This window comes from Equus asinus, chromosome 1 (assembly GCF_041296235.1).
Source record: "Equus asinus isolate D_3611 breed Donkey chromosome 1, EquAss-T2T_v2, whole genome shotgun sequence".
In the NCBI taxonomy this organism is placed as follows: domain Eukaryota; kingdom Metazoa; phylum Chordata; class Mammalia; order Perissodactyla; family Equidae; genus Equus; species Equus asinus.
Window position 1 is genome coordinate 176,872,796 of NC_091790.1, and position 24,661 is coordinate 176,897,456.

Sequence of the window (24,661 nt, forward strand, 5' to 3'; positions counted from 1 at the left end):
ATTCAGCAATCCACCTCCTGGTAATCTACATGAGCATAATTATTGTAGTACTCGTAGTAACAGCTGCAAGTACTACTATGTGCTACTATTGCTTCTACTACTACTCCATACACAGCATTTCTTTTTTTTAAAGATTAGCACCTGAGCTAACATCTGTTCCCAATCTTCTTTTTTTTCCTTCTTCTCCCCAAAGCCCTCCAGTACATAGTTGTATATTCTAGTTGTGAGTGCCTCTGGCTGTGCTATGTGGGACGCCACCTCAGCATGGCCTGATGAGCGGTGCCATGTCCACACCCAGGATCTGAACTGGCAAAACCCTGGGTCACTGAAGCGAAGCGCAGGAACCTAACCACTCGGCCACCGGGCGGGCCCCTAGACAGCACTTCTTAAGTGCCACTGTTCAAGCGCTTTACAGACATCTAATCCTCACAACAACTCTAAAAAACAGGAGCTATCACCCTGATTTTACAGACTAGGAAACTGGGGCACTACATGTGCCTGGCAAACATAAGAAGAACTCTATAAATGTTAGCTGTTTTCTTGTCGTCCTTGTTACATACTCTCTGACACAGCAATCCCACTCCTGTGACTCTAACCCAGTGAGAAAAACAATTTAACGAAAAATATTGTGAGTGTACATATGAACGCACATAAATGGGTATACACGCACAGGTATGGGTAAATAGATCTTTGTACGAAATAAAAATACAGAGGGATGCTACTTAGACAGCTAACATGGATTATTCTGTTGGAGGGGATGCGATACTGGGAAAAGAGGAGGGCTGGAGAGACGGAGAAGCAATCTCAATATACAAACAAATGAGAACACACACACAGAAAGTGAGTAAGTTGAAGTACAGGGTGACAACAAAGAAAGAACACTTTACATTCTTTGGGGACACAAAGAGCCCTGAAAGAGTTTGAGGAATAGGTGTTCTTAAGCAAATTTCATTACTCGAAAGAGCAATATTTTTGTTAAAATATTTGGATTCCCCCCCACACACATAATACAGATTATTAAGACATTCTCCAAAGCATTATTCTCTGTTGAACAACAAAAAATCCTAGTAATTCCAAGGTTCAAAACTCAGTAATCATCCATGTAAAGGCACTATTTAGAGGCGACAAAGCTTGAGTTCTGCTCCTGGCACTGTCATCATTGGGCTATTTGACCTTTGGCAAGTCACTAACCTACACTTAGTTTTCTCCTCCACAAAGTAAGGGAAGTTCAACCAAGTCATCTTTAAATCCCCTTTCAGTTATAAAAATGTTATGATTCTACAATTTAAAAACATGAAGTAGAAAAGTAAAACCTAAGTAAATAGGAGTGATAATTATTACACATTTTAAAGAAACCAAGTCTGAAATCTTAATACTTTCTAGCTAAGCAGGTAATTTAATGAGCCACTTAAAAATGTTCATTTTTAGAATTAAAAACGGCAATAAGACCAATTAGTGATTTCACATTTCCAAGTGGTGAACTGAACTACTCAATGCTTTAATTTTCATCTTGAGAAAAAAATGTTGCCAATTTCAATATCTTTCAGATTGCTCACTGAAGTAAAGCTTAATCTGTCACCTTAAAATGGAGGCATCCATAAGGAGTAACTCAACCAAAATATCATCCTCCAGAGACTGTATGTAATGAAAAAGAGCTGTGAAAAAGCCTAGGCAATGCCAGCCAGTCAGCCAAATAAATGTATTATGCATTGAAATTTCTAACAGAATATTTTAAATGTAAATTATTAGAACACAAAATTGCAAAACAAAATTGTCTGCTTAAGCATGACAGCTTCCTGAAGCGACATTCAAAATTTTAATTTTTACATTTTCCTCATAAGTTTCATAAAGAATAACGTGATTATTAATAACACTTAATGAAAATTTATGCCTGAGTGCAAAGCATAAAAAGTCACTAGCTCATAGGGCATAAAGATTTCCATGAGCTTGTTAAATTTTATGTATTTTATTTCCTTAAATGGTTATGGGATTTTCCAAAAGCATACACAAAATTCCTTAAAACTTTGCCAACTTAGAAATACTTACATGAAAACCACCTTTTTAGACTGTATGGAATCTCCTGGAAAAATCTACCCAGTCTTTTGATAGGCTATCTGGGTATGAATTCCTACAAAAACATAATAAGACTGCTTGCCCCTACCAGGTTTTATAGACTAGGATGATGTAAGGAAACAATTTATGGCTCACATGGTTATCTGAAATTCCTCAAAACAAGCAGTTCCCTGACTAGTATGTCATAATTTTCTTATCTACAAGCACCAGCACGTGCATTTATTTATATCCCTAGATTAACTTCAAGTCTAATTTTACTGCCACTAGTATCCAGGGGTGGATTTCTTTTTTCTAATTACAAATGGAACTTGAGCTAGATCAAAGACATTTTAAGGTCAAAATTTACTTCTCTGAAAAATAGAGGGTGTGATCCTATGTAATTAATTAATGCTTAGCCATGCCCTTTGGCGTATTATGTGGTGGCCGTAGCAAACCGAGGCCAGCCGTCCCCACCTGTTGGTGCAGTGCAACTGTTTGACTTACCCAAAAGAGCAGATTGAGCGCGTAGAGCAGGCAGCGCAGGCACTTCACAGAATCTTCTCTGGCCATTGTGAGCCCCGGGAGGGAGAAGCTCCATCCTTTTACCACATCCTACCCCCAAGGGCAAAGCAGCAGCGATCTACAAAGGGCAGGGGACAGAAGGGGACTTATGACCGCGCTCCCCACCCCCAGCCCATCCCTCCAGTGCCAGCTCTCAGCTGGATCCAGAGTCTGGTCCAAAGCCGAGTTCATTCGAGACATCGCTTCATCGAAATCATTTGTTAAGGTTATAATAGTAACCTAAACTCCCAGAAGTTCCAAACCGGCTTCGGATAACACCTGCTGGGAAGAGAAAAGATTGACTCCCCTGATGAATGAAGGCGCACAGTAAACTCCGGTTCTCAGGGGACACGCGGCGGTGTCCTCTGCATTCTGATGAGACGCTCTTTAAACCTCCCTCAGTCCACGCTTCTCCTTGGGGACAGCTCTGCTCGGAACTGTCCCGAAGGTTAGAAACCCCACTACCAGCCCCCCACCCCGGACGTCACAGGCGCCGCCGGCGAGTCCGAGGATGCGATTGTCGCTCCCATTAGGACAGTTCCCGGGCCCCCCAACTCCGCAACCCCAACCCCATCCCGCAGCTCGGGTTGAGCGCGGGGCACTGGAGGGGGCGCAGCGCTGAGCTGGGATTCCGCCCGGCGACTAGGGTTTCTTTGGGAGAACGTGAGAAATGATGTTTCGGCCCCGGAATGATGGATTAGCCTGGGGCGGGAGGGTGGGGAGGGGCGCAGGGGAATTAGGGCCGGTGCAGCTGTGCTGACGCCGGGTTAGTCATTCACGTCCCCCTCCCCCGGCCCCGGCCGCCGCCGCGACCTCGCGCTCCGCGCTGCCCGAGGAGCACAAAGCCGAGCGCGGTCACCGGCCCCGCCGCCGCGCCGCGCCGCGCGCCCCCGGCAGGGCGCGGGGGGAAGCGCCGGCGGCGGCAGCTCCGAAGCCAGCCTCGGAGCAGTTCAGCACACAGCGCCCAGGGCAGCCGCCGGCGGGCTGGCGGGACAGCGGGCAGGAAAGGCGACAGACGCGCGGCCACTCACCGTCGGCCCTGGGCTCCGCGCCCCAATCCCGCCGGGGGACAGTCGGCGACGCACGGCGGGGGCTCATCGGGGCAGGGACGTTCCTCCCGGAGAGCCGAAGGGCTGCATAGACTCAAACTGGAGACGCTTCCTTCTCTTCCTCTCCCCCCCCGCCGCCGCCGTCGCCGCCTCCTGGGAAAAAGAAAAAAAAAAAAAAGAGTCCTGGGCAGCAGTTGCTGGAAAGTCTCTGCTAAGCCACCTCCCAGCGCCGCTGTCCCTCCCAAGTCCTCGCCAAGTCCGGACGAGGCAGCGGCAGCAGCCAGGGCCAGCTGCACAAACTCTCAGCGCATGCTCCGGCCGCTGGCTGCCGGGTTGGAGCCTAATGGGTGTTTCTTGTCCCCTCACCCGGCGTGAGTCCCCAAAGGGACGCCTCACCTCTACAAGGTCCCGAAAGGCATGAAGCCTAGGGACTTTGGAAAAGTCCGCGCAGTAAACCCCTGTAAAATGGTGGTGTCGAAGAAGGGGAGGCTGGGTTATAGCCATGGGGAAACAGGCTTTTATTATATGAAAATATTTGTGTTTGAGAAGGGGGGCGAAGGAGTGGCCCAACCCAATTCCTGCAATGAGAAACTAGTTTTCACAACCTTTCTGGAGCCACCTCCTGTGATTTGTCGCTAACATAGTGCCCTGTGAACCTTCTTATTGCTTTGTTGCCCTCCCTGATTTTTAAAAGAACAGTTGTTACCCACTTTCCAGTGCACTAATAGCATTTAGGTAAACACTAGAGTAAACGTGTCCAGATCTGACATCCAGAATAGGAAGAACATTTTTAACTCTTTCACAAGCAACCCAGAGTTTCCAAAATTTTCTCCTAATAGAATTAGTTTGTGTTTTAGCTGAGTGATTTATCTTGAACTGTGTACATATTAATGAGTTTTGATTTTTTTTTTGAAACTAGAAGTATTAAAGTAATAATAGGAGACTATCCTTCCAAAAGTACCTTCCCTTGGAAGTAAAATTTTACACTTAAAAATCACTCATTCATTTTTTCCATATGAAATTTTGATGTTTTATGCCTCATGACAGTCCACATTTCTATGATTACTTTTGTGTGCCTTGTATGGCAGATAAAACTTCACTAAAAAATATGAATTACCTGAAATACAAGCAACATCTTTGAGAAAATCTAATAATGGGAGTTCTCCTTAAATTTCCTTTGAGGGAAAAAGAAAATTGGGAGTCCTGTGTCCATCATCACCTGTCTAGGGTCAGTTGCTGCATGACCAGAGTGACAATGAGACACACACACTCATGTGGGTAGAAGTAAAATGAAGACCGAAAAAGAACCTGAGTGTTCTGGATTAGGGTAGAAAAATTCTTGGTAAGTCTCTAAGCCATACATAAGGCAGCAAGCCCGAAAGATCGCAAGGGTTGCCATCCACACAAAATACCAAGAAAAATGTTCAGTCATCCATCAGATGACTCTATCTCTGGCAACAAAGTATCTTCTGGAACATGGAGAAGAGCAAAGAAACCCAGTTTTATCTTCAATCAGTTTCTGCTCAAATGACACCGGTTCTAGGCAGAGGATTGCCAAAGCAACCAGCCATCAGATTGCCATTGGTGCCCGACGTTCCTCTGAGTTATGGAAACATCCCCCCACATGGAGCTGCGTCTATGACTGCCATTAAAACTGACAAAAATGGTGCAAATAAATCCCATATCTCTGAACAGAGATCCTCTTCTACTTCTAGAACGCAGTTACCTGTCTTTTAATCATAAACCTTTAAGGACCCTAGAATAATAAAATTTTAGAGGAAGCTGCTTTAGAAGCATGTACACCCTCCTTCCTTTTAGTAAATAAGGAATATGGAACCTAGAGAAGTTAAAGGAGTTGCTCAAACTTACATACCTAGTTAAATCAGATTCTGAACTAAAATCCAGAATCATGCTCTCTAACTAGCATTCTAGTTCAGTGATTCTCAAAATTGTTATATATTAGAATCACTTCGGGAGTTTTGAAAAAACCCTAATGCTCAGGCAATACCCCACCAATTAAGTTGGAATCTACAGATATGGTCTGGACATCCAGACTTTTCAAAGTTCGCAAAGTAATTCTAATCTGCAGCACAGTTTGCAAACCACTGCAACCAGCACTTGAGAGACGCCTGAAAACGAGAAAACGAGTCTCTTCAGGTTTCGCTGGGTCAAATTCCTCATCCGTGAGGTGAAAAATTGGGATTAATATCCCCATTTTACAAGTTAAGACAAAAGCAGAGCTGCAGTTACTGCTGTCACGGTCCTGATAAATGGTCACCAGAGCCTGTGAATCGGCATTTCAGTGGAGGAGCCCTCGCCGTATTTGAGGCATTGCAGTTCTAGACAGTTGTGCTGCTTACACCTGACCCTGCTTCGCTTTAACTTCTACCTTCAACTCTAGTCCTGCCTTTTGGAGTCCACAGCATGAACGATCCTTCTCCCATCTCATGGCACTTCAACTCCTTGAGGGCAGCTGGTCTTCCTTCCCTCTCCAATTCTTCTCTTCTCCAGGATTACAGAAGCCTGGCAAGACTTGACATCACAGCTGTCATTCTATGGGCTCTATATTTTTCTCTGTGAGAATAACTTTTTTGTGCACCAAGGTAAGATAGAAAAATCCCAAAATGGACATGACAATTTGAGTGTAGAATAACACATTAAGAAGATTGTATGGTCTATTTATTGCCCATGAAATAGGAACCCAATTCTATGGCCATAGATGCTTCGTTAAGTACCTTTTGAGTGTGTGGCACCTACCATGTCACTTGGAGAAAAGGCAAAACTAATCTTTTCAGTTTAGAAAATAGTAACAGCCACTGTTTACAAGAAATCTCATATGTGTCGGTCCCAGAGTCAGGAGTAAACTCCAGCTGGCTATGCAACAAGGTAATACATGTTCCTCAAACCGCAAACCAACTCATTTGTCCATATCTTATTCCACTCATTCTGCTTAAGTTGTGCAGAGAGAAGGAGCTGCATAGGTGTTTGGTAGGAGGAATGAGTTTCTTTTGCTTCTTAGTATCATACCCCTACAATACACTTAAGACAGTTCTTCACAGTCAACACAGGAAAGAGATCTACTATATTTTGAGCAAGTCACGTGTGCCTGACATAATAGGAGTTTCTCATAATGTATGTTATTAGTTCCTCATAACTACACAGCGTGTTACTGAGACTCAGACAGTTGATTCCTCCAGGGCCATACTGGTGGTAAGTAAAGCAACTGAGATTCTAAGATTTGTCTGACTCTTTCCACTGTTAATCTGCCTTACAATGATATTTCACATCTGGGTGGGGATTCATTGATGAGCCTCAAGAGGAAAAATATTCTAGGCATTTTTCATTAGTTCTTGAGAATAGGAAGCTGAATTTCAAATATGTATACTCAAACTATGTCTGGTAAATCTACTTCACCTTTTATTTCTGAAAGAGTATGCCCAATAGGACCAGAGAAAAGCCCTTTATCATCAAATTAGGTAGATTTCTCTCAAATACAAGCTTAAGGTTGGTAAATAAAATATAGAATTCCCAGTTAGATTTGAATTTCAGATAAACAGCCAACCATTTTTTTGGTATTACAAGGATGCCCCAAATATTGCATGGGACAAATATCACATTGGACATCCATATACTAAAAAATTATTTATTGTTTATCTGAAATTCAAGTTGAACTGCACATCCTATGGTTTTATTTGCTATTTCTGGCAACCCTATGCAAATAGGAAATTCAACTTCAAGTGCCACAACAATAAGGATATAACTAAATATGTTATTTCACATAACAATATATCCCAAAATAGCAGTTCATCCACTGAGCAATGACTTCAAGGAATCAGTTATTTTTCTACCTTACTTTTCTGATATACACAATGTGTCAGCTAATGTCCTTGGGCCACCTCCTCTCATGATCACAGGATGGCTGTGCAAATCCAGGCATTGCATACAATTACTAGCTCCTCTACAGGAGGAAGAAACTATTCCTCCTATGGATCTCTCTTAGGATGAAGGAAACCTCTCCCAGAAGTTTTGCAGCAGGTTATTCTTCACAATTAATTAGCTAGAATCCCATCACATTCTCATGGATGCACCAATTATTGTGCAAGGAGTGTGGGTCTGCTGTGACTGGTTTAAAACAGTCAGGATGCGTTCCCTGTGCCTGGAGCAGCTCTTCTCTGAAGCACATGGCCAAACAGAGGAGGATAAAGACTGAACACAGTCAGATCTTGTTTGAACTGAGGGGTGGAGAAAGGAACGGATGCTTTGCTCATCTCTCCTAGTCGCTGCTAAAACAACCCAGCTTTCAGCCAGCTATTTCTGTGGCGCTACTCAGCGAAGCCCCTTAAACTGAGAGAACCACTGAAGCAAGAACCTACTGGCAACAGCAAAAGACCCTAAGAAAACTCAAATCACATCATTTCCCTCCCATGACATAAGCTTCCATCCTGCACCCACACTTGCGTTTGTATACCGTACTATCGATTAAAACACTGTCCAAATCGGAACCCTCAGAAAAACCCCCAGAAGACTTTCCTCTTAAAGTTTATCCAAACCCAGCCTCTGTACAAAGTTCAGAGACTTGGACTCATTTCACCAGCTGACATCGGTACAAATAATCCAGTCCTATTCAATAAATATTTATTGAATGGTTACTACAAACTCAGAACTGTGCTGGGAGATACCAAAAGTTCGAACATAATTTCGACTCTCAAAGAATTTATAACTCTATTAACATATTTCCTCTTCACAAAGTGAGACTTATAAAACTTAAGAAGTCTTTCCCTTTGTAAGAAGTCTTAATTTACAGTTCTTTGAGACAAACTGTAAAGAAAAGGAAGGAATACAGGCTCCATTTACAAACAGCTGCCAAACTCTACTTTTCTTAGAAAGATCCCTCAGGAATTATTCCATTATACCACTACATCAGCTTCCTGTCATGCTTACAATACAACAACTGGGAGAAAGATAAACACGTAGTTACCATGAATATGAGACATGTGTCTTCATCTGCTGCTCCATCAATTCACTTGCTGTGTTTTAAAACTCTCAGATTACTCCAACACTGAATTAATAAAACATTTCTTTATTTACAGTAGATAAAGATATTTAATTTTTACTATTATTTTCAGTTAGCTAATCCAAACTCACAAGTGTCCTCATCCTACCAGGTATAAACCACCCATTTTATGTAGCATGAACTGTGATTTTGTGATTATAATTCAGCCTTTACAAAAGTTTTATCATGGAAACTCAGACTTTCTATTCCTATACTATTACTCGTATGCATGTGTATTAGCCATAGCCATGTATGGCAAACTAGAGATGTGAATTTTCCTTTCATATTTCACAGTGTGAATACATAAGTGATTGATGGATAAGGAAGAAAGCTAGTGTCCTTGCTTTCTTTTAGTGATAGTCTCACGTTCTTTTTCATTGCAAAGAACTAACAATTGCCATTATGTTTTACAATCTTTGTGTTGTCAGTATTCTTTCTCAGAAAGCAGTATTAAGTGATTACTATTCACAGTAATAAAGGAAGAGATATTATGTCAGGGACATAAGATATCCATATACAACTCATACAGTTAGTTTTAATAACTTACAAACCTTTGTATTATTTTACTACCTTTTTTAGCTTTATCAGTAATGTTACTCACTGTGGCTGACTAGAGAACAGGACTCGGGATATGATATGTTTGGTTTAGAGAACATATAAATATATTTTTCAAAATGACTAGTAGGAATTAAATGGTGTGTGTTTTATATTGACAGTGTTTTATGAGTCATCGTCACCTTAGCACTGGGTCACAGAGAGAAATCTTTCCAAGTCTGCCAATGCGGAGATGAGCTGGTTCTTACTTCAAGGGGAAGGTGGCCTAAAATGTGGCAGCAGCCAGCTTGGGGTACAAGGCTGACCATATGTTAACTTATTTACTAGGTCCCAACAGCTATTCCTTACATCGGACACAAAAACCAAGAATATAGCAGTAGAAAATTTACGCTACATAGATGTACTCTCTTTCTTGATCTTTTCTTTATTTTACTGTCCCCAAATTGCACATATACTGATGACATTATAAGTCATTTCCCATCTTGCCTCCCTTCCACAACCTTCACTGTCTTCAGGCCAGTATTGCCAACTATCCCATGAACTTATCACGTTTGCGATACATCCAAAGTTTCACAGACGTGCCTCGTTCAGTTATGGGAGCAGGCGGGGATGGCCAGAACCTAAAAACTAGACCAATCCATTAGGGTGTGACTGGAACTCGAGTGAAGACCCATCAAAAGGCACTGTAAATTCAGGCAGTGGAGCGGAACCAAGTATGAGGGGAATGTGTTGGCAAGCCCGAGGTGGAAAGCTCAGCAGGAAGACAGATGGCAGCATCAGAGAGGCCCAGCAAATGGTAGCAGGCAGGTGCCCTGGCAGATGGACAGAACTCAGTGGCACAGGAGTTGGGCAGCAAAAACATAAAAAGGTTCACAAAAGTGAAGAAACACCCCCTTAGTGTCAAGGTGATTTGGTCACTCTCTGCCAAGGCCCAGTTGGTGAGGTTGGCCCAGGGAGACAAACAGAGGTCTCCAGAAAAGCAAGATTCAAGAACAAGAACCACAGTCCCAGAGAAATTCTTCTAGTCCCTAGTTTTAAGAGTCATAATGTTTAGGTTAGAAAAGTTTATGGTTTCCAGATTAAGGGAGATCTTAAATGCTGGGCTGAGGAATTTGAGCTTCATTCAGAGGCGATGGCAGCCACTGAAGGGTTTGATGTGAGCAGAAGAATAACATAAGAAGCAACAGTAGGGGTTTGGAAGTCAGACCTGGATTTGAACGCTGGCTTCATCACTTACCAGTAATGTGATAATGAGCAAGTGACCTCACCTCCATAAGCCTCAGTTTCCTTATCTGTATACTTACCTCCTAAAGTGGTCATGAGTATTATGCAATATGGTGAGTGGTCTAAATTTAGCTGGGGTCACACTGTCCTTTGAGGTTTAAATAGAATAGGCTGAGCCTCTTTTCCGCAAGCAGTGGGTGAACTTGTTTTCCCCTTGTAATCTCTCTGGAGATTCTTGGGATGGGAAAGAAGGGGAAACACTTCCTGCAGAGTTCTGAATCAATTTGTGGAGCATCTGATCATCTTGTGCATGCTGTTCTTTTCTCTAAAGAGATTCCTTCCCTCTCAACATATTGCCCAGCGTAAGCCCACATTGGTAGCCGCCTTTGACTGAAGTCTCAGAAAATCTGAAGGCATTTCTATAGCAGCCCCACATACAACTCAAAAACAAATATTAGAACTCCTGTGGCTGCCCTAGTACTACTTCTTACTTTCTTTCTTTTTTTTGGAAGATTGGCCCTGAGCTAACATCTGATGCCAAGCTTCCTCTTTTTTTTTTTCTTTTCTCGCCAAAGCCCCAGCACATAGTTGGATATCCTAGTTGTAAGTCCTTCCAGTTCTTCTACATGGGATGCCTCCACAGCATGGCTTGATGAACGGTGCTAGGTCCACACCCAGGATCCAAACCAGCAAACCGCAGGCTGCAGAAGTGGAGCACGCAAACTTAACCACTACGTGGATGGGCTAGCCTCCTACTTATTTCTTCCTGGTTGTCTTTCTCTCAAGTTTCCATGTTGACTGAGTTCCTTCCTCTCACTTCTTCTCTTTCACTGTCTACACTCTACACTCAAATTCCTGGTAACTTCTCATGCAGACAACATAGCTATTTTTTTTGTTTTATAGTCTTCTTTCACACTATGCCCTAGAGATCTCAGCTTTCACACAATTCTCTCTCTAAGAGAAATCTTGGTGCAAGGCAACTGAGAAGAGATCTTTGGATCTAAAGAAGGTGCAGCCTAGACCATAGACTAGTTTCCAGAAGAGAACCTGTGATTAAGACAGCTGGGAGGAGTCATGCTGGGATCAGAACAAATATCAAATACTGTCCTCAAACACTATTCCTTCCAAGGAGCCACATTTTGATTGGATCAGTTTGTGGAGGAATATATACCCAAGGGCATTGTTGAGAACTACACAAGAATCGGCAGGTAATTAGCTGAGTTCACCAGCAGGCTGTGGTCAAGGAAAGAGTGGAAGAGGGCCCTTGCAGTACCACTGTTACCCTAGTATGGCTGTGGCATACCCAAAACTGTACCTCCCCGAGGAACGACACCAGAGGCTTAACACCATGGGGAGAAATAGAGTCACTACAATAATCCAGCCAACCACTAAACAAATAAACACGCAAATAGCAATAACAAGCCCCAGAGGGGCAGGGGGTACCAGTACCTAGAGTTGCTACAATGTGTTACCTAAAATGTCTCGTTTCCAACAAAAAGTTTTGAGGAGTGAAAAGAAAAAAAGCAGACCACAGAAACTGACTGTGACAGTGACCTGATGTTGGATCCAACAGAAAAAGATTTCAACGTAGCCATCGTATATATTTTCACAACACAAAAGGAAGTGTGACTAAAGAAGTAGAGAAAGGTGTGAGGGCAATGTCACAGCCTATAGATAATATCAGTAAACAGATACAAATTATAAAAAAAGAATCAATGGTTCTACATGTTCTAGACCAAACAGTACATTTTATATTTATACATATAAATACATTTTACAAAATAACAAAAATATGTGTGTGTGAATGTATACATATACATATACATATATAATGTATCGTTGGGCTTATGGCATATAGAAATGTAATATAATTGTAATATATTGGCCAATTTGCTTGGAATTTTCTTGATGTTGTGCCCCCCCACACACGTTAGTTTTCATTGGTTGGTTTGTTATTTTTGCTGGTCACAGTGTGCTTGCTCTTCCCTTCCCTATACCCTGCTCTTTCCTGGCAAAAGCAAAGGAAAAACTCTTTTCTGGGCAGAAAATCAGGAGACCAAGATGATAGAACAGAACTCAAAGAGGAAGTACGCTCTAATGAGAATCTAGAAAAATCCAGGAACTTTAGTGTAAGGATTTTACGACGTTTGTTTTTGCACAAGGATCTAATGTAAGGATTATGTGTGTGCGTGTGCATGTGCGTGTTTTTTCACTCATCTATGTTCTGGGTAAAGTTGTAAGATCAGTGGCCTCTGGTCATGAAAGTATTACTGAACTAACCTTTTGAAAAAAAAAAGAAAATTTAAGGGGAATTTTACTTTTAGTAGATCATAATATTTCCAAGTCTAAATTTGCATCTGAGCTACTTCAAACCTATATAGTGAGTGAAATGACCAATGAACTGGGAAGTAGAAATCTGAAGTTCTAATCCAGATTTTCCTGAGCTAGAAAACCTAGAGTTGTTTAATGGCTCTTCATCTGGAGAGACAAGAAAGGGGTTTTTTTTAATCCCTAACATTCTATTAACTTCCTTAACTTTAACATTATAGTTCCAGTTTTGAGCAATTCAATCTCATATTTAAAATTCTGTCCTGGGGCCAGCCCAATGGCCTAGTGGTTAAGTTCAGCACACTCCACTTTGGCAGCCCAGATTTGGTTCCCAGGCATGGACTTACACCACTCATCAGCCACCATGCCTTGGTTGCAACTCACATGCAAAATAGAGGAAGATTGGTACAGATGTTAGTTCAGGGTGAATATTCCTCAAGGAAAAAGAGGAAGATTGGCAACACATGTTAGCTCAGGGCCAATCTTCCTCGGCAAAAAAAAAAAAAAAAAAAAAAAAAATCTCTGTCCTATCTAGTTTGACAAAAATCACTACCCATAATAAGTTTTTCAGAGGTGAAATATTCAGCGCCTAACATCCTTTTCTTATATCTAAACACTAAGTGCTGATATGGGAATATCTTTCAATTCCATTGATAACAACTGTTCAGTGTTTTGATATTGTTATGACAAATAACATCTCAATTATTAAGGTTAAAGTTAGGTTTACAATATCAGTTTACATGTTATCTATGGTTTAAAAAGCAAAAGACAATCTCCTGTTTCTAAGAGAGCTTTAGAAATGGTCCTTGTTTTACATAAATCAAATACTCATGTCTCCTCCAGGTGTGTCTTGGCATGACAAGTGTTAAATTTGCTTTCTTTCTTATTCTTCTTTTATCTTTCAAGTTTGAAGATGGTTGTGATTAAAACATGCAATTATATTATGCATTCATGTTCATACTTAGTCTTGTAATTGTTGTACATTGGACATTCATAGAAGTCATAACAGTACTTCATTAACCTGTGCTAACTGATAGCTCCTAATCTCCTCTGTTCATTCAGATTCAAGACCATAAATCACGATGCATTTAACCAATGATTCTTTCATTTACAAGATAAAAATAATATTGTATGATTTTTATGACTTGACAGTCATCACAAAATAATTAGTACACTAGTAATCAACAATAGCTCAGTACAAGCACATTTGAGATTCTCAATTGAATAGAAAGAAGGAAAGTTGTGATTTTCAAAAGATATGTTTTCTGCTAAAACTAACGGTAGTGCCAAATGTCTTAGAAATTTTTGCAAAGCAGATAGTAAAACTGAAATGAATTGGACGAGAAATATCAAACTCATTTCAATATCTGGCTCATTCTCAAGTCACAGTCCCCACTTTGCACTATGCATTCTCAACATGAATACTGAACAAGAAGCACTTAACACGCCCTGATGAATGCAACAATTAGAACACAAAAGAAATCGTTAATGCATCAGAACAGAAGAGGATGGTCTGTTAGTGTCTAATTAGGCTTTTGCTGTAATTATCCTCCATTTGAGAAATTTACTTAATGTAAAAATGATAAAACAAGTCATGAGTATTCACTTAGTTTAATTAGTTAGCAGCACTAAGGCACATTTACTTTAATCTGTACCCTTTTTATAGACTTTGTTCTAATGATTTTAACTATAGAAAAGCTGAGTAATTCACCACTTAAACCTTTTACAATACCAACATCATAAAATCTTTCTTATACACCCTTATCGCCTATCCCCACAAAGCTCCCTCAGACAAAGTTCCAACATTGTGCTTGGTTATTTCTGCTGAAGGATTAAAAGAAGACGGATAGGATTAAAGACATAACGTGTGACTGGAGTTAGGGCGGAAAGGGAATGACGCAGGAAATGCACCAAGGGAGGGGGAGGGAGGAGAGGAAGAGATATTGAGAGAGGAAGGAAGAGAAGAGAAGGAGAAGGGAAGGGAGGAGACAGGAGGGTATGAGCAGGGAAGTGGAGGAGGGGAGGGAAGGAAAGAGATCAAAGTACAGAAGAAGAAAGGAGGAATCAGAAAAGGAAGAGTTAAAGAGCTGGCTGAACTAGAGAGAAGCAGGACACAGAGATTGTCTTGCACACATATCACTCACTGGGGATGGAAGCCTGATTCTTAAAAGTTCTCTCTGTTTCTCTCTCTATCTATTCACCTATCTATCTATGTGCCTGGTAGCAGATTTTTTTTTTTCAATCATCCTTTTTCTGGGGAAAAAGTATATGAGAAGAGGACTAAATTCTGCCCATAATTCTCTAAAATAGAAAATTTCCAAAGTTCCCTAATAATTTTTTTTCCCCTCCTTCCATAACCAAGGAAACTCTGGGCCACCCAATTGGACTGACAGTCAGTTTCTCAGGATCACAAGTTCTTGCTGCCCCTGGAAATTGGCCCTTATTCAACAGAGGGCTCGTAGGAGGGGAGGAACAAACCACCTGGGCACTGGAAAGCACGTTAACGTGCACACTCTACTTTGGATGGCCAGGTCATCCACTCCATTTAGACATGCTGGCAGAATTGAGTTGTATCCAGGTCAGTTTTTACCCATTTGCATCAATGGCAAAAACAAAACAAAACAAAAAACAATCTTTCCTATTAGTAATTTTTTTGTAATTTATGATTGGCAAAGCTTATTTGCTATTCTGATTACCTTTTTAAAAATCATGCTTGGAAATGCTGTGCTAAATGAGTTCTTTCAAAATCTTTATGTAGAAAGGTTCTGAGATATTTCAAATGCACGTATACGCTAAAACGTTCTTTCAATACATGAATGAAATCTTGATTTGGACCTATAAAACCCATTTGATAATAATTCAATTTTGATTAAAGATCTGAAGTATAAAAAAAGTTTCAAAATAAGTAGTTCTAAAATCCTTTCTATCACCAAAATTAATGTTTAGTAAAATAAGTACTTGATGAACAAGAAATCATGCTCAGATTCACTGATTCAACTAAAACATAAAAAAAGTAAGCTGCGCACCATTGATTTAAGCTTTCAAGAGGGTGGGAACATTTGGGAACTGTTAGCTAACTTCATCAGAGTTTATATCCATCTGGCAAGCATTGATATGGCCATACTAGTCCTTAAAATATTAAACGCTTCTAAACGACTTGGTAAATAGCTGCTGCTCTGAGCTTTTGACTCCCCAGCCACATGGTTTACTCTCCCACAATCTTTGCACTACCTAGAAAATAAAGCATTAGGATTGAGGCAACACGTGTCCTCCAGGATCTGTTCCAAGGCTTTGGAACATCCATTCTAATTTGTCGTTGTCTGGACCATAATGGTATTAAGTATTTTAAGTACCATCTCTGAATGGAATACATGTTGCCAGTTTTCATCAACATGAGAGAATATGTTTGCAGGGGAAAGCGATGATATAACAGCTATAGTCTTTTGTTTGTTTCTTTTTAAACTGCAAAGCTGTTATACCCTTCTTCCCTTCAACAGGGTCCAGCCTTTCTCACCCAGTCTCTGGATATCATTAGAACTTCGTTCTATAGACACAGGTGCCAATATAGTGACTCAACTTCCATTGCCATTGTTGATCCATTTCACTAGCCTGTTACTCCTGGTGATGTAGGCAAATCACAGCAGGACTGCATTGTCATTATGCTTCTGTCTTCCTAAGGTCTTTTCCACTCCTCCTCTGGTTGAATAGGAAGGATGTGCATGAGGAGGAGTGAGCCGATCTCCTCTAGCAGTATAACAGTTCTTTCAGTACGTTCATGGTCAGTGGTTTGAGACCCCAGTATTTTCCTGTACAAATTTTTCCTGTGGGTTCTTGATTGAGCTTCCTGGGGCAAGCTTCCTTTGGAGCTGGGTTGAAGGTACCACAATTAACAGAAGTCAACTCTCCTTACTAATAATTACATTCATGGGTCTAAAATGAAACATTTTTACTGTCCCCTTTTCAAATTGAGTTCCATGGGACCAGAACCAGTGTTGAGAGAAATCCTTCTCTGCTCCAGAGGCTCATCCCAAAAGCCTGTTTCAGTTCTAGCTTGTCCAGACATCACATCTCTTCCAGGAAGTAAATAAAGCCTTCAGGGGACATCTAAGTGTGAGATGATGTTCAGGAGGTGAAAAGCCATTTTGACCTCCACCGCATACACACCATGGGGTGGGCTACAAGAATGTACCTCCTTTCCCAATCTACCTTACTACATTTAGCATCTTCTTTTTAGTTATTATCTTTAACTGTTCCAACATACTCAAAAACATATCCAAAATAATTGTGTGAGTCTCTATTTTACATGAAAAAGTACACAGGTGCTGAATAAAATAGCACCATCTCTTTCTGAATTTTATGAGAAAAAAAAATTTGTTGATGAAAACTTCCTCATTTGAAATTCATTATTTTATTTTCTCCCTCTTCTCTGAGTTAAAAGGGCTTTGGATGAGAAATGATTGAACACTGATGTGTCACATGAAACTTTCCCTTTTCCATTCAACACTAATAAAAATATTTGCCTTCTACTTAACTAACAGGTCTTTTCTTTAAAACTTGCTGAACTTGTTTTTTAACTTAGTAACTTCAGTGCAGACCATAACAGGGATGCTTTAGATTTTCATCTCTTTCATTCCTTAGGAAAAAAAGAAAGAAAGAAAGCTAAGCTTACAGGCTGAATAAGGAGAATGAAGAAAAGTTTCTTAGTTCCTAAAATAATCATTTTAAAACTCTCATTGGCTTATAAATTATTGCTTTCCATTAAATACCAACCAAAAAATCACAGACAGAATATATGTAAATTGCCAGTAAAATTTTATTTTATTTAATAACAATACAGAAAGCTCACACAGAAATGATCACTCACCATTAACAGGTATTTAGTGCTTTAGAACTTTAACAGTAATATTTGCTCGTTGGGCTAACTCAGACTGAACACGTGGCATATCCAAGTTTTTTTATACCCTAAAAACATCTCAATTCTACATGGAAATGCCCTTCTGTAAATCTACCTATGCAACTAAAAAAAAGCATTGGTAAGATATAAAGGTATATATAATCAGCAAAGGAATATTTTAAACCGTTTCATCTACTCAACAAAATTATTCCACTGAAGCTAAATAAATAGTCATCAAATTACTACCCAGAAGAATCAGCAGCTGCTTCTATTTAAGGCTTTCATATATGTCTTTACTGTCCCCTCCCTACTCCGCCAAATTAACCAGGAAAGAGACAGCGGGATTAATTTCAAGAGCTCTTTCTCCCTTCAGGGCACTCGGAGCTGACGGAATGGGGAGCAGCTGCATTTCCTGAGCCATTCTGGCCCTCCTAGCTATTTTTCTTCCTTTCCTGTTCCTCCACAGTGTCTCCCTTCCCCTATACAGTCTCAATTAGTTCTCAAGCATTAAATTACATCTATATCTTGACGATTCCTATAAGGACATCTCTAGCCCAGATTCCCTCTACTGGGAACTCCAGATTCTAGTATCCCACCAGCTACAGGGTATTTCAAGCTTTAAGTATGCAAAATGTTGCTCTCAGCAATGGATGCCACACCACTTCTCAATAAGTAGTAAGTAGAATCACCATTCATTCATTTTCCAACCAGAAACCTAGATTTTTATCCTTGATTCATCTTTTTATCTTATCCCTACACTATATTGGCTCTAATGGAAAATTCCATCAATTCATCTGCAAAATATACCTGTTATCCATGTGTCATTCTGTCTCCCTTGCCGATAACCTAGTCAAGAAAATGGCAATCTCTCAACTAGACTACTTCCTCAGCCTTTGCCTCATTGATATTTACTCCCCTGGATCCATTCTCCATAAAAAAGTAATAGGAATTATTGTCCTGTTACTATGGATAAGGAAACTGAGGTTTCTGATAGTAAATAAATTTGCCCAAAGTTACATGGCAATAAAGGAGAGAGCTAGAATTTTAAGCCAGGTGAACCAGCTCAGAGGTTCAACAATTTATCCCATTCCTTATAACTACAAAGTGGATCTGGCTAATTCAAATTTTGAGTTCTTTTTACTAAACTATATTGCAACTCTATATTTATAGGATTAGTGACCAGAGGAATACTTTTCATATCTCCAAAATTAAAATGGATCATAAAACTCACACATTCACACGTGTGTATATAAATATTGTAGAAAATATCAAAATGTTAAGAGATTACAGTTGAGGGAGTAAGAGAGAGGTGAAATTATGAGTAATTTTATTTTCTTCTCCTCTATTTCTTCATTTTTTTCCAAATTTTTTCCAAATTTTTTTCAAATTTTTTCCAAATTTTTTTCCAAATTTTCTACTAAAAACATATACCAATTATAATCAGAAAATCACAATAAATTTTTAATTGATCTGAATATAATTAAAATATGTATTTAAGTAAACTAAGTTAAACTGAAACATTTGACCTTTTATATTAGTTTTATGACCAAATTTTCATTACTTTCATAATTTTAATAGTTTAATTGATTTTTATTAATTTTATAGATTGTGTTATAGAGATTAGTAAAAAGGTTCTTTGCAACTGACATTAGAAATTATAATCTTCTAAGACTTTGCTTCCTCTCTCTATTTTCCTGACCAAAGCTATCATCAGAAGTCTTTTTATGTTAATTCCTCAGCCACCCTAAAAAATATTTTTATACTTAAACTACATTTTCATGTACGCTTGAAATTAATCATAAGGCATAGCACAGCATTTACACATGAGTGACAAATGCTTTTCAGAGACATTTGATTTTTTCATAATTGTGAATAGTGCCTAGAGTTCCATCTACAGCCACGAAAGGCTCCAAAATTGAAACACCATGCATCCAGCTTCAATTGATGACTCGATGGCATTTTCAACACAGGAGGCCTAAAACTGAACTCTTTGACAGCCCCAGGCCGACTTGGGTGCCCATCATTGATGCTCTCATAACACCTTTTGTAACCTCTTTTAACATGTAAATTGTGTATTATAATTATTTGTCAGTCTATATTCTCCACTAGACCATAACCTCCTTAAAAGCAGTCTCTATCCTTCATCTCCTCAGTGTCTGAAAACATTCTACAGGCTTCTGTAAACATATTTTCAAATTAAAAAATTAACTCCTCTAAAATAATATGATAAAAAGTAATGGTTTTACCAAATCAAATCTATATCATGATAAATAGTGTAACTAACTCTTGAAGTCAATTTAAAGGTAGCCAACCAACATATATTTTAATGTCTAAAAGATTCAGTTTCCTCTAGATCAGATTGGGAAGAGTTCAATGCAACAGTTTATCAACTGGAAAATTTTAACTTTTGGCCTACCAAACAGAAGATATTAACAAAGTGTATTTGGGATGATGGTAAAGTGTTTGATTTCAATATTCTTTACTTCATGGAATCAGTCGTCAGTTTTCTTCTGTTATTCGTTAGAGCCTATCTCTGTTATTCCACTTAAAAAATGTCTTCAGATGTACAAAGCCTTCACTGAAAAATAGTGAATTTCAGTAAGGCTGTTAATGGAGGAGATCTTTTCCATTTTATACAGCTCTCTAGACTAAAAAAAAAAAAAACTTCACTTTTTTTTGCACCCAAATATTGTCATATTGTTAACATCTTTTCTCTCTTTATCTCTCTAAATTCTAGATCATCCTACTTGATTCTTTTAACATTGTCTAGTGTTGGAGACTGATACAGAACGTCACTTCAGAATTTCATCAACCACAACAGTATGTAGAAGACAATCTTTTTTGCAGTTTCCACAAGAGTTTCAAAGTCTGATATTTTGCATCTAATAATCACAGGCGGGAAAAAAGTATCCACTGGATATATGAACAAAACTAACACGAAGGCTTGTGGCTGGTAAATGAAGGAGACCTTAAGGAATTAAGCAGGCAGCCCTAAATCTATGTGGACAATTGTTGGGCCTAGAGACTTTTCTCACTCCCGTGAGGTAGAGGATATGTGATCTCTAGGAGTTTGTAAGAGGCCAGAACTTCAACCCCATGAAGTCTGAAGTTAGAGTTCTTGCAGGGTATCATTTACACGATGCACATCATCGCCTAACGTTGCAGAAGGGTTCTTGGAGCCTCAGTTTGGCAGCCAGCCATGAGTCACTGCAGCAGCATATTGTCAAGGCAGCTGGTCCTTCATACAAACACATGCTCAACCCACTGCAGAAATTAACCCTTTCTCGCCCAACAACACGCACCTTTGTTTTTACACGACCCATAAGAATCACATCTTATTCATTGAGAGCCAGTCGTGTATCAACTCTTTTTATATAACATCTCTAAGCTTTACAAACAACCTCATAAGGTAGATATTATCATCCCACATTTACAGATGAGAAAACCAAGAGATTGAATATCTTGCCCAAGATCTCAGAACTAGTATAAGTTGAAATGTTTCAAACCAAGATCTGTCTGGTTCCCAAACCCTCTTGCCATTGGTATCTGTTCATTCATCACAGTGGGACCTAGAGAAGGGATAAAAGCTCTTTTGAAGTGCAAACTCATGAAAAATCATTAGGAAGTTTGGTGAACTCTATTATTAAAGTTACAAACCTGTCTTCATTATTGTCAGAGCTGACTTGCTTGAGAACCATAAAAACCTATCATTACTTAAAGCGTGTGCTTTATTCTCAATGGTATGTTGCATTTTAAATGTTCAGTACTTTAAGGAAATAATTTATTTTAATAAAGCACTAAAAAAGTTGTAGAAGTTCCAAAAGAGGAAGGGGCTTGCCAATCATGTGGTCAGAATGCAATCTGTTAAAGGTCGTTTGCCTATCTCCAAAGGCCTATCCTAGGCTAGCATTCTCTAGTGAATATACCACAGCCTAGTCTACACACTGGCCTCAACTTTTGATATCAGAAGTTTGATTTGTATCTGACACTAAAAGTGATTTCTGTTCAATGAGAGTTTCAGTTCCTCCATACTGGTTTTTATGTGGAGAAAAATCATTAATAGATTATTAGTTTTTAAAATATTCAATTTATTATAGTTATAAGTAAAAGAAAATTAGTTCTTCTTTACAGTTTCAGTTCATTATATGAACCCTATTATCACATGTACAAAGCTAGCAAATTTTTACAGTCACTTTAAAAGTGACCCTTAATTACTATCTGGAGCCAGTTATAAACTTTGTTAATTAAATTCCTTTAACGTTTTAAACTGCATTAATACATTGAATATACTCAATTTCTTTCTATGTATACATAAATTATATAACAAACTTTCTAAAGTATTTAACATTACTTGTAAAATTAATATATGAAACTTTAAAAATAGTTGTTGTTTTCTTAAATCTTCAAATACTATATATAAGATTAATTATATTCTGTCTAGACACACAATTCTAAATCAATTCTCAATCAGACATTTTTAAATGGTGTTACAAGGCTGACCTGTTATTCTAAAGGGTTAAAGTCTTTTATACCTTTAGATACTTAATATAGCAAGTATGCACACATTAATTAATGTAAAAATATTAATATTACATTTTGGTTCTCTTAAATATTTCTACAATTAATTCTAAATCTTCCCAGATATGAAAAATTCTTTTCCACAAAGGAAATACACCATCTCACAAAATGTTAGGAACTAATCCCCATATAATTTTTGGAGCTACCTTCTTAGCTTCCCAAGACCTGAGGCTAGTCCTGAGGTAAGATTGGATTCTGTCTGTGACAAGGATGGAACATACTGAAGCCTGTAGGTTATAGTAGACTATAACAAGGGCTTCAAAAGTGAAAGAAGAAAACTTCATGGGGCTCATGTCCATTAGACATGAATCACATCATTACCTAGTTTTCAAGTCGGGTTAGACTCTCAGCCAGGTGGCCATGCCTCTTAATTGGATTTTGCTTTTCTTCATTCTTAAGACAAATAAATGTATTCACATCTAGGTGTAATGGCATTTGAATGGAAAGTAATCCTGCATTTTCTCACATTAATCAAGCCACTCAAATTTCCTAGTATAAAAACCACACTGGATTGAATTCTAAAACATCTTGGAGCTTTGACAATCTTACCCACAACTTCCAAGGTCGTCCAATTGAGAGACTCATCTCTTGAGGGCAGATGCACATTAACCAGGCTCACAAAAGTACAGTATCAAAACAAAATGCCCATGTATTAATTTACAAGGAGAAATAGAACTGGAAGCTGGGCACTTAAAATCTTCTGGTGCATGCATTATTTTCCTAGAAACAAGCCTCATAAAGAGGCAAGTTACTATCTAAAGGCTACTTGGTGAGTGTGGAATCAGGACAAGACAAATTAAATATATGATTTGGATAATTAATGAGATCACACAAGACAATCTGATATATCTGCCAGGGTATAGGGGAGCCTAATAGATGGTATCCCTGCCTACCCAGAAGTTTGGCACCAAGTGAAAGGCAAATATAGATGGAGCTCAAAATGTCCGCCTTATAAGAGATGAAGGCTAAATTAGAGACACAGGTCTAACTATGCAGCTAAGCACACTTGATAATATTTCTCCATCAAACAAAACCAACTGACATTGTTGCTGGTACAGCTGCTGAATCCCACTTGCCCCCACAGCCCAGCCCCTGACTACAGGGAGGGAGAGAGACCAAACGCATGCATCCTGTGGGAAGGCTGACTTCCAAAGAGGGCAGGGAGAGACAGAGAGAGAGAGAGGACGGAAAAGAGTGACATCTTTCTTTTCCAAATTTCACCTATTAGATAAAATATTTCTCCTCATGTGGAAAGGAGTAAACAAGAGAAAGAAGGGCCAAGAGTTTTTCTCTTAGGGAATCCTTCCACATAACAAATGGGCAATAAGTGCCCCCCAAGCCTTGGCAACATTCATCTCCACAAAAGGGATTGATCTGATTTGCCGAAGGGCCGGGAAAGGGTTGCGTGCCTGGATCAGGACTGCTTCTACTCGTGGTGGAATCAGGATGGGTACTGCCAGTGTATGCCTCTGTGATGCTCATCTTTGCTTTCTTCTATTGCAAATCTATCACTTTCTCCTTTTCAGTGTGCGTGTGTGTGTGTGTGTGTGTGTGTGTGTGTTTTAAGTTCTGTTAATATATGAAGTCAGGTTCATGTCAAGTTTCAAGGACTTGAAGCTGTTCTGCTTTTCTAAACAGGCTTCACATGTCTCTGCTCTAATCCATTATAATATCTCAATCTTGATTCTCTTATTTCCAAATTCATGAAGGTTGATCCAGTCCCTCCACAATCATAATAGAAGTACTGACTAGACTCTGTGGAGCTGAAACTCCCCTTTGAGACTGAGAGATTCTTTTCTGTTTACATTCTCCTGGGAACCTTCATTTAATAGCAGTAAGTGCTTTCTTTTTACGGGTAAGTCTGGCTTCCTACTCAGTTTTTCAAAACTGAAAAATAATTGTTTCAGAGTAAATACATTGGTGCTGAATCTATTATTTTTAAGCAAGGGAAGATTAATATAAAAGTCCAAAAATGGTTTATTTCTGGGAGAAGAGGAGGGGAAATGCAATCGGGAAAAGGCACAGGGGACTTTCTAAGTACAGTTAAATGTCATATTCCTTAATCTGAGTGGTAGGTGCACAGCTGTTTCTTATTATTATGTATACGTTAGTTATATGTCTTAATATCTTTATGTATGAATGATACATTTCAAAAGAAAAATATTTTTGTCTGATTAAAAATGTCAAGTGTAATGATTCCATTTATGAAAAACTTCATGCATGTGTATGTATGTATAAAAATAGAGATGTGTGGGGCTGGCCCCGTGGCCTAGTGGTTAAGTTCGCGCGCTCTGCTGCAGGCGGCCCAGTGTTTTGTTGGTTCGAATCCTGGGTGCGGACATGGTACTGCTCATCAAGCCACACTGA

General features: G+C 39.3%; 1 protein-coding gene across 5 annotated transcripts in view; it reads right to left on the bottom strand.

Moving 5' to 3' along the window:
• TSPAN12 (tetraspanin 12) overlaps positions 1-24,661 on the bottom strand; it is a 112,007-nt gene that overhangs the window by 62,964 nt on the left and 24,382 nt on the right. For 4 of the 5 annotated variants that reach the window (XM_070512415.1, XM_070512414.1, XM_070512429.1 and 1 more), the window contains 2 exons: positions 3,645-3,815; positions 2,557-2,692 (listed from right to left, as the gene is read on the bottom strand). In XM_070512415.1, coding sequence (XP_070368516.1) covers positions 2,557-2,622 — 66 coding nt within the window. In that variant the 5' untranslated portion in view covers positions 2,623-2,692; positions 3,645-3,815. Of the gene's footprint in view, positions 1-2,556; positions 2,693-3,644; positions 3,816-4,058; positions 4,185-24,661 lie in introns of those variants that run through there. The other variant, XM_044761448.2, reaches the window with a different exon arrangement.